This window comes from Arachis hypogaea, chromosome 20 (assembly GCF_003086295.3).
Source record: "Arachis hypogaea cultivar Tifrunner chromosome 20, arahy.Tifrunner.gnm2.J5K5, whole genome shotgun sequence".
In the NCBI taxonomy this organism is placed as follows: domain Eukaryota; kingdom Viridiplantae; phylum Streptophyta; class Magnoliopsida; order Fabales; family Fabaceae; genus Arachis; species Arachis hypogaea.
In genome coordinates, this window is record NC_092055.1 from 108,801,160 (window position 1) to 108,817,260 (window position 16,101).

Here is a 16,101-nt window from a genome sequence, read left to right on the forward strand (position 1 = left end):
TTGCCGGTAAGTTTTTGGTGTTTTGGGAAATTCAGTTTTCCACAAAAATGCCATCAAATAGGAAAGCAGAGGTTCAGAAGGAACAAAGCATCTTCATACGCTTATCTGAAATTCCAACCAAAGAATTACATAAGTATCTCTATCTTTATTTTATGTTTTTTTCATCTTTTAATTATCAATTCTCCATCACCATCTGAATTCGCATGACTGAGACTTACAAGGTGACCATAGCTTGCTTCAAGCCGACAGTCTCCGTGGGATCGACCCTTACTCACGTAAGGTATTACTTGGACGACCCAGTGCACTTGCTGGTTAGTTGTGCGGAATTGTGACAAAGTGTGATTCATGTTTAAGAGCTCCAAGTCCTATGGCGCCATTGTTGATGATCACAATTTCGCGCACCAAGTTTTTGGCGCCGTTGTCGGGGATTGTTCGAGTTTGGACAACTGACGGTTCATCTTGTTGCTTAGATTAGGTACTTTTCAGAATTTTTAAGAAGGAATTCTAGAGTTTCAAAGTGATGTTCTTATCATCATAAAAGCTGATTGATTCTCATCAATTTAGCCGCTGAATGTAATGTCCTGCTGAAGCTTGGCCAAACATGTCTAATCTTTTTAGACTGAAGCTTTAGACTAACATTGCATGATTCCTGGTATTCTTATTAAAAGTTTTTATTATCTTTATTTTCTTTTCCATATAAGTTTTGAAAATCACAAAAAAATTTATAAAACCATAAAAATAAAAAATATTGTATGTTTCTTGTTTGAGTCTAGTATCAATTTTTAAGTTTGGTATCAATTGCATGACTTTCTTCTTCTTGCATTTTTCGAATTTATACATATTGTTCTTCATTAATCTTCAAGTTGTTCTTGATGATTTCATTGCTCTGATATTTAAATTCTCTTGTTTTGTGTGTTTTGTTATTTCTCATATGCATTCTCAATTTGTTAGTGTCTCTTATACAAAATTTCTAAGTTTGGTGTCTTGCATGCATTGTTCATTTGATCATTAGTTGCATTTTTTGTTATTTCTCATCATTAAAAATTCAAAAATATTTTCAAAATTGTGTCTTTTTAAGTCAATAATACAGAGAATTGAAGACTCAGAACATTCAGCAGAGGAATCAAACAGAAAAAGCTGGGCGTTCAAAACGCCCAGTGAAGAAGGAAAACTGGCGTTTAAACGCCAGCCAGGGTACCTGGATGGGCGTTTAATGCCCAAAAAGGTAGGATTTTGGGTGTTAAACGCCAGAATGGATGCCATTCTGGGCGTTTAACGCCAGGATGACACTAGAGGGAAGATTTTATTTTTAATTCAAATTTTTTTCAAATCTTCATAATTTTTCAAAATCAAATATTTTTCAAATCATATCTTTTCAATCATATCTCTTCAAAATCAATTTCTTTCTATTTTTTTTATTTTCGAAAATCCTTGTTATAATTAAAGATTTACTTCAAAATTTTCTAGTTGTTACTTGCCTATTAAGAAAGGATCAAAAGTTTTAATTCTAGAATCATATCTTCTAATTTCTTGTTAGTCAAGTAATCAACTTTAATTTTAAAACTTTCTTTTTTTTATTTTTGATTTTCAATCATATCTTCTCAATCATATCTTTTCAATCACATCTTTTTCAAAATTAACTCTCAATCATATCTTTTTAATTTCTAATTTCAAAAATCTTTTCAAAATCACTTAATTTCTTTCCTAATCTTAATTTTCGAAAATCTCAATCAAATTTTCAAATTTCTTTTTAATCTTTTACTTTAATTTTCGAAAATTCTTCCCCTCTTCTCACATCCTTCTATTTAAAGGACTAACACTCCTCCTCAAGGTGCAATTCAAACTCCATCCTTCTTTATATGTTTGATTTCTCTTCTACCTACCTCCCTCCTTCTATTCTTCTTTTCCTCTGACACCTCAAGGAATCTCTACACTGTGACATAGAGGATTCCCTACTTTCTTGTTCTCTTCTCTTTCATATGAGCAGGAACAAAGATAAAGGCATACTTGTTCAAGTTGATCCTGAACCTGAAAGGACCCTGAAGAGAAAGCTAAGAGAAGCTAAAGAACAATTCTCTTTAGAGTGCCTAACAGAGCTTTTCAAAGAAGAAAAAACCATGGCAGCCAAAAACAACAATGCCAACAATGCAAGGAAGGTGCTTGGTGACTTTACTGCACCTACTCTCGACTTCTATGGGAGAAGCATCTCAATCCCTGCCATTGGAGCAAACAACTTTGAGCTTAAGCCTCAATTAGTTTCTCTAATGCAACAGAATTGCATGTTTCATGGACTTCCATTGGAAGATCCTCATCAGTTCTTAGCTGAATTCTTGCAAATCTGTGACACTGTCAAGACCAATGGGGTTGACCCTGAAGTCTATAGACTTATGCTTTTTCCTTTTGCTGTAAGAGACAGAGCTAGGACATGGTTGGATTTACAACCTAAAGAAAGCCTGAACTCTTGGAAAAGCTAGTAAATGCCTTCTTGGCAAAGTTCTTTCCACCTCAAAAATTGAGCAAGCTTAGAGTGGAAGTCCAAACCTTCAGACAGAAGGAAGGAGAATTCCTCTATGAAGCTTGGGAAAGATACAAGCAATTGATCAGAAAGTGCACTTCTGACATGCTTTCAGAATGGAGCATCATAGGTATTTTCTATGATGGTCTGTCTGAACTATCCAAGATGTCATTGGATAGCTCTGCTGGAGGATCTCTTCATCTGAAGAAGATGCCTGCAGAAGCTCGGGAACTCATTGAAATGGTTGCAAATAACCAATTCATGTACACTTCTGACATGAATCTTGTGAATAATGGGATAGCTCAGAAGAAAGGAGTTCCTGAGATTGATACTCTGAATGCCATATTGGCTCAGAATAAAATATGCACTCAGCAAGTCAATATGATTTCTCAGAGTCTGTCTAGAATGCAAGCAGCAACAGGCAGTACAGGAAGCTTCCTCTGAAGAAGAAGCTTATGATCCTGAGAACCCAGCAATGGAAGAGGTGAATTACATGGGAGAACCCTATGGAAACACCTATAATCCTTCATGGAGAAATCATCCAAATATCTCATGGAAAGATCAATAGAGACCTCAACAAGGTTTCAACAATAATAATGGTGGAAGAAACAGGTTTAGCAATAGCAAGCCTTTTCCATCAGCTTCTCAGCAACAGACAGAGAATTCTAAGCAGAGCCACTCTGACTTAGCAACCATTGTCTCTGATCTAATCAAAACCACTCAAATTTTCATGACTGAAACAAGGTCCTCCATTAGAAATTTGGAGGCACAAGTGGGTCAGCTGAGTAAGAAAATTACTGAACTCCCTCCTAGTACTCTCCCAAGCAATACAGAAGAGAATCCAAAGAGAGAGTGCAAGGCCATAAACACGTCTCACATGGCCGAACCTGGAAAGGAGAAAGAGGCAGTGATCTCCACTGAGGAAGACCTCAATGGACGTCCACTGACCTCCATGGAGTTCCCTAATGAGGAACCATGGGAATCTGAGGCTCACACTGAGACCATAGAGATTCCATTGAATTTACTTCTGCCATTCATGAGCTCTGATGAGTATTCTTCCTCTGAAGAGGATGAAGATGTTACTGAAGAGCAAGTTGCTAAGTACCTTGGAGCAATCATGAAGCTAAATGCCAAGTTGTTTGGTAATGAGACTTGGGAGAATGAACCTCCATTGCTCATCAAAGAACTGGATGACTTGACTAGGCAGAGATTACCTCTGAAGAGACAAGATCCTGGAAAGTTCTTAATACCTTGTACCATAGGCACCATGACCTTTGAGAAGGCTCTGTGTGACCTAGGGTCAAGTATAAACCTCATGCCTCTCTCTGTAATGGAGAAGCTAGGGATCATTGAGGTACAAGCTGCAAGAATCTCACTGGAGATGGCAGACAACTCAAAAAAACAGGCTTATGGACTTGTAGAGGATGTCTTGGTAAAGGTTGAAGACCATTACATCCCTGCTGATTTCATAATCTTAGAAACTGGAAAGTGTATGGATGAATCCATCATCCTTGGCAGACCCTTCCTAGCCACAGCAAAAGCTGTGATTGATGTTGACAGAGGAGAATTGATCATTCAAGTGAATGAAGACTCCCTTGTGTTTAAAGCTCAAGGATATCCCTCTGTCACCATGGAGAGGAAGCATGAAGATCTTCTCTCAATACAGAGTCAAACAGAGCCCCACAGTCAAACTCTAAGTTTTGTATTGGGAGGCCACAACCAAACTTTAAGTTTGGTGTTGAACCCCCACATTCAAACTCTAAGTTTGGTGTTGGGAGGTTCCAACATTGCTCTGAACATCTGTGAGGCTCCATAAGAGCCACTGTCAAGCTATTGACATTAAAGAAGCGCTTGTTGGGAGGCAACCCAATTTTTACTTATCTATGTTATATTTCTATTTTCTTTTGTTATTTTATGTTTTCTGTAGGTTGATGATCATGTGAAGTCACAAAAACAATTGAAAAAGTAAAAACAGAAGGAAAAATAGAATAAAAAAATAGAACACTCTGGAGGAGAAACTTACTGGCGTTTAAACGCCAGTAAGGGTAGCAGAATGGGCGTTAAACGCCCAGTCTGGCACCATTCTGGGCGTTTAACGCCAGAAATGGGCACCAGACTGGCGTTTAACGCCAGGAATGGGCAAGAAGCTGGCGTTAAACGCCAGAAAAGGGCAGCAGCCTGGCGTTTAACGCCAGAATTGGCAGCAAGGGGTGTTTTGTATGCCACTTGGTGCAGGGATGAGATATCCTTGACACCTCAGGATCTGTGGACCCCACAGGATCCCCACCTACCCCACCTCTCTCTCTCTTCTTCACCCATTCACCAATCACCTCAATACCTCTTCCCAAAAAAACCCATCACCTATCAAATCCCACCATTCTTTTCACCACTCACATCCATCCTTCATAAAACCCCACCTACCTCACCATTCAAATTCAAACCACTTTCCCACCCAAACCCACCCATAATGGCCGAACCATACCCCCCTCTCCACTTCTATATAAACCCATCTTCACTCCTTCATTTTCACACAACCTAAACACTACTTCTCCCCCTTGGCCGAAACACAAAGCCCCCTCCATCTCCTCTATTTCTTCTTCTTCTACTCTCTTCTTTCTTCTTTTGCTCAAGGATGAGCAACCTTCTAAGTTTGGTGTGGTAAAAGCTAAAGCTTTTTGTTTTTCCATAACCATTAATGGCACCAAAGGCCGGAGAAACCTCTAGAAAGAGGAAAGGGAAGGCAAAAGCTTCCACCTCCAAGTCATGGGAGATGGAGAGATTCCTCTCAAGGGTGCATCAAGACCACTTCTATGAAGTTGTGACCAAGAAGAAGGTGATCCCCGAGGTCCCTTTTAAGCTCAAAAAGGGCGAATATCCAGAGATCCGACATGAGATCCGAAGAAGAGGTTGGGAAGTTCTCACCAACCCCATTCAACAAGTCGGAATCTTAATGGTTCAAGAGTTCTATGCCAATGCATGGATCACCAAGAACCATGATCAAAGTGTGAACCCGGACCCCAAGAATTGGCTTACAATGGTCTGAGGGAAATACTTAGACTTTATTCCGAAAAATTTAAGGTTGGCATTCAACTTGCCCATGATGCAAGGAGATGCACACCCCTATACTAGAAGGGTCAACTTTGATCAAAGGTTGGACCAAGTCCTCATGGACATCTGTGAAGAGGGCGCTCAATGGAAGAGTGATTCAAGAGGAAAGCCGGTTCAACTAAGAAGGCATGACCTCAAGCCCGTGGCTAGGGGATGGTTGGAGTTCATCCAATGCTCAATCATTCCTACTAGCAACCGGTCTGAAGTTACTATAGACCGGGCTATCATGATTCATAGCATCATGATTAGAGAGGAAGTAGAAGTTCATGAGGTTATATCCCAAGAACTCTACAAGGTGGCGGACAAGTCCTCCACTGTGGCAAGGTTAGCCTTCCCTCATCTCATTTGTCACCTCTGCAATTCAGCTGGAATTAACATAGAGGAAGACATCCTCATTGATGAGGACAAGCCCATCACTAAGAAAAGGATGGAGCAAGTGAGAGAACCTCACCAAGAGCATGAGGAAACTCCTCATCATGAAATCCCTGAGATACCTCAAGGGATGCATTTTCCTCTACAAAACTATTGGGAGCAAATCAATACCTCCCTAGGAGAATTAAGTTCCAACATGGGACAACTAAGGGTGGAGCACCAAGAGCATTTCATCCTCCTCCATGAAATTAGAGAAGACCAAAGAACCATGAGAGAGGAGCAACAAAGGCAAGGAAGAGACATTGAGGAGCTCAAGCACTCCATAAGATCTTCAAGAGGAAGAACAAGCCGCCATCACTAAGGTGGACCCGTTCTTTAATTTCCTTGTTCTTTATTTTCCTGTTTTTTGAATTTTTATGCTTATGTTTATTTATGTTTGTGTCTTTATTACATGATCATTAGTGTCTAAGTGTCTATGCCTTAAAGCTGTGAAAATGAATCCATCACCTTTCTTAAATGAAAAATGCTTTTAATTGAAAAAGAAAAAGAAGTGCATGAATTTCAAATTTTAAAACAGTTTAATTATTTTGATGTGGTGGCAATACTATTGTTTTCTGAATAAATGCTTGAACAGTGCATATTTTTGAATTTGATTGTTTATGATTGTTAAAATTGTTGGCTCTTGAAAGAATGATGGAAAAGGAAAAATGTTATCTGATGATCTGAAAAATCATAAAATTGATTCTTGAAGCAAGAAAAAGTAGTGAAAAGCTTGCAGAAAGAAAAAAAAAGGATATATGCGAAAAAAAAAAGAGGCGAAAAAAAAAAGAGAAAAGAAAAAGAAAGAAAAAGAAAAGCAAGCAGAAAAAGCCAATACCCCTTTAAACCAAAAGGCAAGGGTGATGAAAAGGATCCAAGGCTTTGAGCATCAGTGGATAGGAGGGCCCACAGGAATAAAATCCTGGCCTAAGCGGCTAAACCAAGCTATCCCTAACCATGTGCTTGTGGCGTGAAGGTGTCAAGTGAAAACTTGAGACTGAGCGGTTAAAGTCGAGGTCCAAAGCAAAAAGAAGAGTGTGCATAAGAACCCTGGACATCTCTAATTGGGGACTCTAGCAAAGCTGAGTCACAATCTGAAAAGGTTCACCCAGTTATGTGTCTGTGGCATTTATGTATCCGGTGGTAATACTGGAAAACAAGGTGCTTAGGGCCACGGCCAAGACTCATAAAGTAGCTGTGTTCAAGAATCAACATAATTAACTAGGAGAATCAATAACACTATCTGGATTCTGAGTTCCTATAGATGCCAATCATTCTGAACTTCAAGGAACAATTTAAGTTGCTTGGGGACAAGCAACAATTTAAGTTTGGTGTTGTGATGAGCGGATAATTTATACGCTTTTTGGCATTGTTTTTAGTATGTTTTTAGTATATTTTAATTAGTTTTTATTATATTTTTATTGTTTTTATTTAAAAATTATATTTCTGGACTTTACTATGAGTTTGTGTGTTTTTCTATGATTTCAAGTATTTTCTGGCTGAAATCGAGGGACCTGAGCAAAAATCTGATTCAGAGGCTGAAAAAGGACTGCAGATGCTGTTGCATTCTGACCTCCCTGCACTCAAAGTGAATTTTCTGGAGCTATAGAGGCCCAATTGGCGCGCTCTCAATTGCGTTGGAAAGTAGACATCCTGGGCTTTCCAGCAATATATAATAGTTCATACTTTGCCCAAGATTTAATGGCCCAAACAGGCGTTCCAAGTCAGCTCAAGAATTCTGGCGTTTAACTCCCAAACTGGCACAAAAGCTGGAGTTAAACGCCCAAACTGGCACAAAAGCTGGCGTTTAACTCCAAGAAAAGTCTCTACACATAGAAGCTTCAATGCTCAGCCCAAGCACACACCAAGTGGGCCCGGAAGAAGATTTCTGCATTAATTACTAATTTCTGTAAACCCTAGGCTACTAGTTCTCTATAAATAGGACCTATTGCTATTGTATTTTCATCTTTGGATGATTAGTCCCTAGACCTTGGAGGCTGACTATTTGGCCATGCTTACACCATTATCACTTATGTATTTTCAATGGTGGAGTTTCTACACACCATAGATTAAGGTGTGGAGCTCTGCTGTTCTTCATGAATTAATACAAGTACTATTGTTTTTCTATTCAACTCAAGTCTATTTCTTCTCCAAGATATTCATTCGCACCCAAGAACATGATGAATGTGATGATTATGTAACACTCATCACCATTCTCACCTATAAACGCGTGACTGACAACCACTTCCGTTCTACATGCAAACAAGCTTGAATGTGTATCTCTTGGGTTTCTAATCTCAGATTGGAACCTTCGTGGTATAGGCTAGAATTATTGGCGGTCATTCTTGAGATCCAGAAAGTCTAAACCTTGTCTGTGGTATTTCGAGTAGGATCTGGGAAGGGATGACTGTGACGAGCTTCAAACTCGCGATTGTTGGGCATGTGATAGACGCAAAAGGATCAATGGATCCTATTCCAGCATGATCGAGAACCGACAGATGATTAGCCGTGCGGTGACAGTGCATTTGGAACGTTTTCACTGAGAGGACGGGAAGTAGCCATTGACAACGGTGATGCCCAACATAAAGCTTGTCATGGAAAGGAGTATAAATGATTGGAAGAAGGCAATAGGAAAGCAGAGGTTCAGAAGGAACAAAGCATCTTCATACGTTTATCTGAAATTCCAACCAAAGAATTACATAAGTATCTCTATCTTTATTTTATGTTTTATTCATCTTTTAATTATCAATTCTCCATCACCATCTGAATTCGCCTGACTGAGACTTACAAGGTGACCATAGCTTGCTTCAAGCCGACAGTCTCCGTGGGATCGACCCTTACTCACGTAAGGTATTACTTGGACGACCCAGTGCACTTGCTGGTTAGTTGTGCAGAATTGTGACAAAGTGTGATTCATGTTTAAGAGCTCCAAGTCTTTTGGCGCCATTGTTGATGATCACAATTTCGCGCACCACGTACGCACCAAAGGCCAAATGGTGGTATTGACAAAAGAATGCAGTGCTATCATCTAGAGAACACTTCCAATGAAGAGAAAGGATCCTTGAAGCTTTTACATTCCTTGCACCATAGGTTGCATAATGATCGAGAAATCATTATGTGACCTGGGTGCTAGCATAAATCTGATGCCTTTGTCTCTCATGAAGAGACTTCAAATTCATGAATTGAAGTCCACATGGGTAGCTCTCCAAATGGTTGACAAATCCATCAAGCAAGCCCTTGGGGTGGTGGAAAATGTACTTGTGAAAGTAGGAAACTTCTTCATTCCAGCTGATTTTGTGATCCTTGATATGGAAGAAGATTATAACACTCCTATCATCCTGAGAAGACCCTTCTTGGCTATAGGGAGAGCACTGATCGATGTTGAAAGAGGAGAATTGATGCTAAGAGTGTATGATGAGCATCTAAGATTCAATATTTTCAAAAATCTACAAGAACCAATCTAAGAGAAGGAATGTATGAGGATTAATGAGGGAGATCCAAATTGGAAAGAGAGATTTGAGCAGCCACCTCTAGAACTCATAAGCTCATTCTTGGAGGGAAAGAAAGAAACTGAAGAGAGGCATAAAGTTCAAGGAGTCAGAAAAGCTAAAGAAAGCCCTCAGGCAAAGTCCCCAATGGTGATAAATGAGAAAGTTCCTGACATCGAGCCTACCAAGAAGGAAGAATCATCAAAGAAAGGAAAGAACAACAAGAAGAAGGTGCCTAAAGGTTGGAAAAATAAGAAAATTCCAACTGAAGGATTCTCACCTAGGGATAAAGTGAGGCTAATCTATCAGCAAGTGGAAACATCTCCACACTTTTCTGGATACTACACAGTGAAAAAAATTCTTTCACTTGAGCATGTGGAAATCATCAAGAAGGATACTGGAAGAAAGCTTACAGTGAGAAGGGAAAAATTGAGGCACTATGACCATCAACCTCCTTAACAGGGGACAACCATCAAGCTAGTGACGACAAAATAGCGCTTGTTGGGAAGCAACCCAACCAAAGGTAACTTTTTTTTTATTTGTTTCAATAAAAGAGTTAAGTAGATTTTTCTGTATTGCAAGGAGTTAAGTTTAGTGTTATACACCAAAGTGATGTCATAAGTGAACAATTCAAGGGTGAATGTGTGATGCTAAGTTTGGTGTTCCACCACAGATTTCATTAAAACACATTGCAAACCTCCAAACAGCATGACTAGTCACAAACTCCAAACAAATATAGAAACTACTTAACAGTTGTTTCTAGCCCAGTTTGCTTTCTTAATAAAAGCACATGATGTTTCCTGCATGAATTCAATTTGCTGCATATAAGGGTAGGCAAGAAACTAAGTTTGGTGTTCAGACACCAACTTAAGTTCAAAAAATCACAAGCATACATGCATGCTAACTATCTCTCAAGTGCTTGGGGAACAAGCAACTTCCAATACTCTTGCAAGCAGTCATTTCATCTCTTGGAGGGAATATGCACCACCATCTAGAGAGATAAAAGAAGGATACAAAAGTTAAAAGATGCTGATGATAAAGAGGAAACAAGTGGACACCAAAAGGTTGTATTGTTACTTGACCGTCTCTAGCTTAAATGTGTTAATTGAAAGTGCAATTGTGCCCCTGTTAATTAGTGTCCTTTTTGTTTCATGACTCTTTGCATTATGTTTTCTTTATGTTTATTTTGGCTTGCTAGTTAAGTACCTACATCATTGCACCTTATTTGAATTGTATGCTTTGTTTCCTAAGTCTCAATAAAAGAAAATGTTATGAAAAAGAAAAGTAAAGTCCAATCTGGTAGAAGATGAATAAAATCCTAAGGTTATGTGGTGGTATATGCTAACCAAGGGTTCTCAAATAAGGTTGAAGGTTAGAGTATCTCCTAAGTAATGGCTTGTTATGCATTCCATGAAACCCATGAGAATAAAAAGATCCTTACAAATAGAAAGAGAATGAAAAAGAAGAATGAAGAAAGTAGAGAGCAATGAATAAGCTAGGCGCTAATAGCTTGACCCCTAAGATATATTCCTGCATTGCTTTTGTACAAGGATATGCTTGGATGATTAGGTTCTAAGGAGTGCTTCATCACTTGGTAACTTGGGTTAACTAACCCGGGATTGTCAACCAAAAGTCCATTATCAAGGGCAACCTTGTTACAAAGCATTTAGCAACCCAAAGAGGTGCTGGGCACCAATGTCTTAAGGATTGAATTGCAAGTTATATGCCTGTGGTGTGTATTTGTTGAGGAGAGGCTTGAGTTAGTAAGTCCTGAAGGGTGCTTCAACACCTAACACCTTGAACCAACTGGTTCGGGAGTGTTGACTGAAAGCTTATCATAAAGAGCTGCTTTAACACAGAGCACTAAGCTTCAATAAAGGAATAAGCCTCTAGCAAGGAGAAAAAGAAAGCAAAAAGTTCAAACTAAGGATAAAAGAATAAAAGGGTCTCATAGAAGCAGCAGAGTTAATACCCAAGAGAATGCTAGAACCTAGAAGCCAATAAAACTATGAACCTTAGTGTCATGCATGAAACCCCACGAACTAGGATTAAAGATTTCTCAATAAGGACTCATACTTCTTTATGTTTTCATGCATTCTTCTTATGTTTTATCACTTGTGTGGGGACAAGTAAGATTTAAGTTTGGTGTTGTGATACCAGGGCATCTTGGCTAGTTTCACAAGCCATTTTTAGTATATTTTAGGTTAGTTTCATGCATTATCTTCATCAATAAGCAAGCATTTGGATGAGTTATCTATGCATGTCTTGATTCATCAAACATTAGTGAATTATAATCATTTTTATGAGATTTATGCAAAAAACTACTTGATGCAAAGAATGATGCATTATCTTGTGATTATGGCAAAGCTTTGATGCACTTGTTTGATTGATGATAGGCAAGGAAAAGCAAAGAAGAAGCAGAGAAAAGCAAGGAGGTTGTGGTGTTAGTGGCCAAGTTAGCACACTAACGCCATGGTTAACGCTACACCAAGGAGGGTGCTGGCGTTAGTGGCAAAGTTAGCTCACTAAAACTAGTGATAACGCTGGCTCAATGAAGAGGTGCTGGCATTAGGGGCAAAGTTAGCCCACTAACGCCAGTGTTAACTGATGCGCATAAACTTGTTATGCTACGATTTAGGAAATTGCACGATCGGCAAAATTCCTTCCGGCAAGTGCACCGGTTATCGTCAAGTAAAAACTCACAATAGAGTGAGGTCGAATCCCACAAGGATTGGTTGAGTGAGCAATTCAGATTAGAAGTGTGTTCTAGTTGAGCGAAATCAAGATTTAGATGAGAATTGCGGAATGTAAAATTGGCGGGAAAAGTAAATGACAAGAAATTGAAATGGCGGAATCTTAAATTGCATGAATTAAAGAGCAGAATGTAAATTGCTGAAATTAAAAGGGAATGGGGGTGATTGCAAGAATTGAGTTGCAGAATGTAAAGAGAAATTGGAAATCAGAAATGGGGAATTCATTGGGTGTTAGGAGATATTGAGATCTCCGAATCAAAACATGAATATCTCTTCCTCAACCAATGCGTTCATTAAATTTTGCTTGGCAATCTTATATGATTGGATCCCAATCCCTTGGCTCACCAATTCTCTCTAAAAACAAACAAATTCCCAATCCCTTGGTTTAAATGTTCATAAGAAGAGATGATGCTCGATCACTGATTATACCACACAGTTTCATGAACCACAATTTGGTAGGATTACATGTCACAATATCCATCCAAACCCCAATCCAATTCACTGTGAGAAAGCTTCTCTAGCATGAATCCTCCATTCCTTTCCCAAGGTTCCGAAGGATTCCAATTATGGGTAGTTTCTTTCCCAAGACAACTACCCAATGGAATTAGATCGAGAAGCTTTCTAACAAAATTCAAGAGAAAAGATTGAAGAAGAAGATAAACTATTATTGATTCATTGAATTACAATAGAGCTCCCTAACCCAATGAAAGGGGGTTTAGTGAGTCATAGCTCTGAATTCAATTACAAAGATATGAAAACTAGCTAAAATGAAAAGGTAGAAGTTCCAAAAGTCCCCCTCAGGGGCTGGATTCCCCTTCAATCCCCTCTCGTTTCAAATGCAGAAACTAAGGCCTTTAAATAGGCTCCCTAAATTACAAAATGAAAATGAAATTCAAAGCAAATTACAATCAAATGAAAATAAACTATTCTAGATGATTCTTGTGGCCTTGATTTGGTGTTGTTGATGGGCCTTGCTTGCTTGAAGGGTAGAGTGACATAATTGATCCAAAAAGGATAATGATCCATTAAACTACACTCAAACGTTGCACCCCCCTTTCTTGAGTCGTCACTTTGTTCTCTTGTCAACCTTGCCAATTTGATGCCAAATATAGACTATTATACCTCGTTGGAAAGCTATGGATGTCAGCTTTCTAACGCAACTGGAAGCACCTCAATTGGATCTCTACAACTCGAGTTATACTCCATGGAAGGTGAAGAGGTCAGCTGGCCTGATTGCATGTTGGTACTATGCTCTTCTATGCACATTACGGGGCTGTTTTCTCCCTCAATTTTTAGTATCCACCATGCATGCCATATATTCTTGGAAAGCTCTAGATGTCTTCTTTCCAATGCATTTTGAATCACCTCATTTGGAGTTTTGTAGCTCAAGTTATTTATGTTTGAAGAAGGCATGTTCAAGCTGTTCCATATAACACGTTTAAGCTCCAGTTTAAGCTTAAACTGGAGCTTAAACGCTGGCACTCCCTGGAGGCACAAGCTCGAGCACGTTTAAGCTTCAGTTTAAGGTTAAACTGAAGCTTAAACGTGGAAATGGAAGAAGGCAACCCTGGAGTGTGGAATTGTCGAACACGTTTAAGCTTCAGTTTAAGGTTAAACTGAAGCTTAAACGTGGAAATGGAGGAAAGCCATCCTGGTTCATTTCTCAATTCTGGCGTTTAACCTCCAGTTTAAGGTTAAACTGGAGGTTAAACGTGGAAATGCTTCCTTGGTGAAATTCTCATTCTGGCGTTTAACTTCCAGTTTAAGGTTAAACTGGAGGTTAAACGCCAGTTCCAGCATTTCTTAGCCTTCATGATTCTGGCGTTTAAGCTCCAGTTTAGGCTTAAACTGGATCTTAAACTCCACATGTGATATTCAAGCTTCCTTTATTGATTTTGTTGCTTCCTTGCCTAGCCTCTTCTTTCCTGAAATCATCCAAACAATTGCATCAAAGTCTTGCAAAATTTCATGAGAATTCTTCCATTCATAGCATTCAAGGAATATAACTAAAAACTCATTGAATTTGCATCAAAATCTTCATGTTGAATGATTTAAGACAAGCATGACTATTTGGCCCAAAATGATTACTTAAGGCTCAAGAAAATGCATAAAACAACTAAAAATAAAAGAAAAAGGCTAGTGAAACTAGCCTAAGATGCCTTGGCATCACAACACCAAACTTAATCCTTGCTTGTCCCCAAGCAAGTTCTGAATTATTGAGAAGAAAGAATGAAACAGAAAGTAAATTCATTAGCCATATCAGTAAGTAATTGACATTGATTAATGGGGTGTTCATGCAGAAAGTTGTTGCAGCATCACTTTATTGTTTCTTAGGTAAGAATGTCACTTTTTATGTTTCCACTAAAACACTGCTATGGCCTCTTGTTATTCACATATCCTTGGCAAGTTTCTTTTCTTTGTTTTTCTTTTCCTTTGAGCTTATTTGCTCCTTGTTGCTCAGTGTCATGTGTTGCACAAGCCTTTGGCATTTTCTTTTTCTTATCAGTGCACTACACATATCCACTACAGGCATTTTAGTTCACATTTCTTCTTGAGACATTGGTGCCCAGCACCTCTTTGTGTGACTAAATGTTTTGTATTTAGGTTGCTCTTGATAATGGACTTTTGGTTGATAATCCCGGGTTAGTTAACCCAAGTTACCAAGTGTTGAAACACTCCTCAGAACCTATTCATCCAAGCATATCCTTAATACATAAACACCACAGGCATTTGTCTCAGAAGTTCAAACCATTGGTGCCTAGCTTATTTTCTCAATTTTTTTGCTTTTTGGTTGCCCTTTTTCAGTGGCTTTTTCTTCTTCTTTTTCTTTCTTTTTCATGGCCAAAGACATTTATTCATCAAGATCCATAGACAGCATCCTAATTTCCACTAAAAGTGACAATTCTAACTTTATTTCTTAGTGAGCTGACTATTCAATCAAACATGCATACCACCACTTAATCTTATTTGATTTCTTACCAAATGGAATTGAGTTACTTTTGTTCAAACATTTCTTTTATTTTATGGAAATAGAACAAGTCATGGCAAGCATTTGTTTAAGAAGATGAAGTTATCCAGACACTTAGACTATCACTTATTTGAAAATTAAACAAACAGACAATCAAAAACTGCAATGACTCAAACTTAAAGCAGGGGTGCATGCAAACTTCAAATATCAGCAATTCAAAGTACAAGCAATTAAGTGACAATACAACCTTTTAGCATCTTCTTTGTTGTTCATCATCCTTCCTAGCCTTGGTGTTCTCTTTGATGATGATGTATATTCCTTCCATGAGATTGATTGTCTTCCTGCAAAGCTATTAGAAGTTGCTTGTTCCCCAAGCACTTTGAGAATTGGTTAGCATGCATGGATGTTTGTAGGCCTCTGAACTTAGATTGGTGTGTGAACACGAAACTTAGTTCCTTGCCATATGCAGCAATTGGGATCATATGCAGAAAACCTCATGTGCTTTTATTAAGAAAATAACTATGAACTAGAAAAAGAAACTATGAACTAGAAATTAAACTATTGTTTAAGTAGTTTCCCTGATTGGTTGGAGCTAGTGACTAGTCATGCTGAGGTAGAAATGTGCTTTTAATGAAGTTTTTTGGTGGAACACCAAACTTAGAATCTCACATTCACCCTTGAATTGTTTTGGTGTGCAACACCAAACTTAGCTCCTTGCAATACAGATAAATCTACTTAACTCTTTTATTGAAATAACTAGAAAAGAAAAACTACCTTTGGTTGGGTTGCCTCCCAACAAGCGCTTCTTTAACGTCATTAGCTTGACATGCTGTTCCTGACTTTCTTCCTCTTCTTCCA

At 38.6% G+C, this 16,101-nt stretch overlaps 1 protein-coding gene across 1 annotated transcript; it reads left to right on the top strand.

The window, feature by feature from the left end:
* Positions 1-9,132: 9,132 nt before the first annotated feature.
* LOC114926132 (uncharacterized) lies at positions 9,133-9,498 on the top strand. Its single transcript, XM_029296619.1, has one exon. It carries the CDS (start codon positions 9,133-9,135, stop codon positions 9,496-9,498), a length of 366 nt encoding a protein of 121 aa, XP_029152452.1.
* Positions 9,499-16,101: the final 6,603 nt, after the last annotated feature.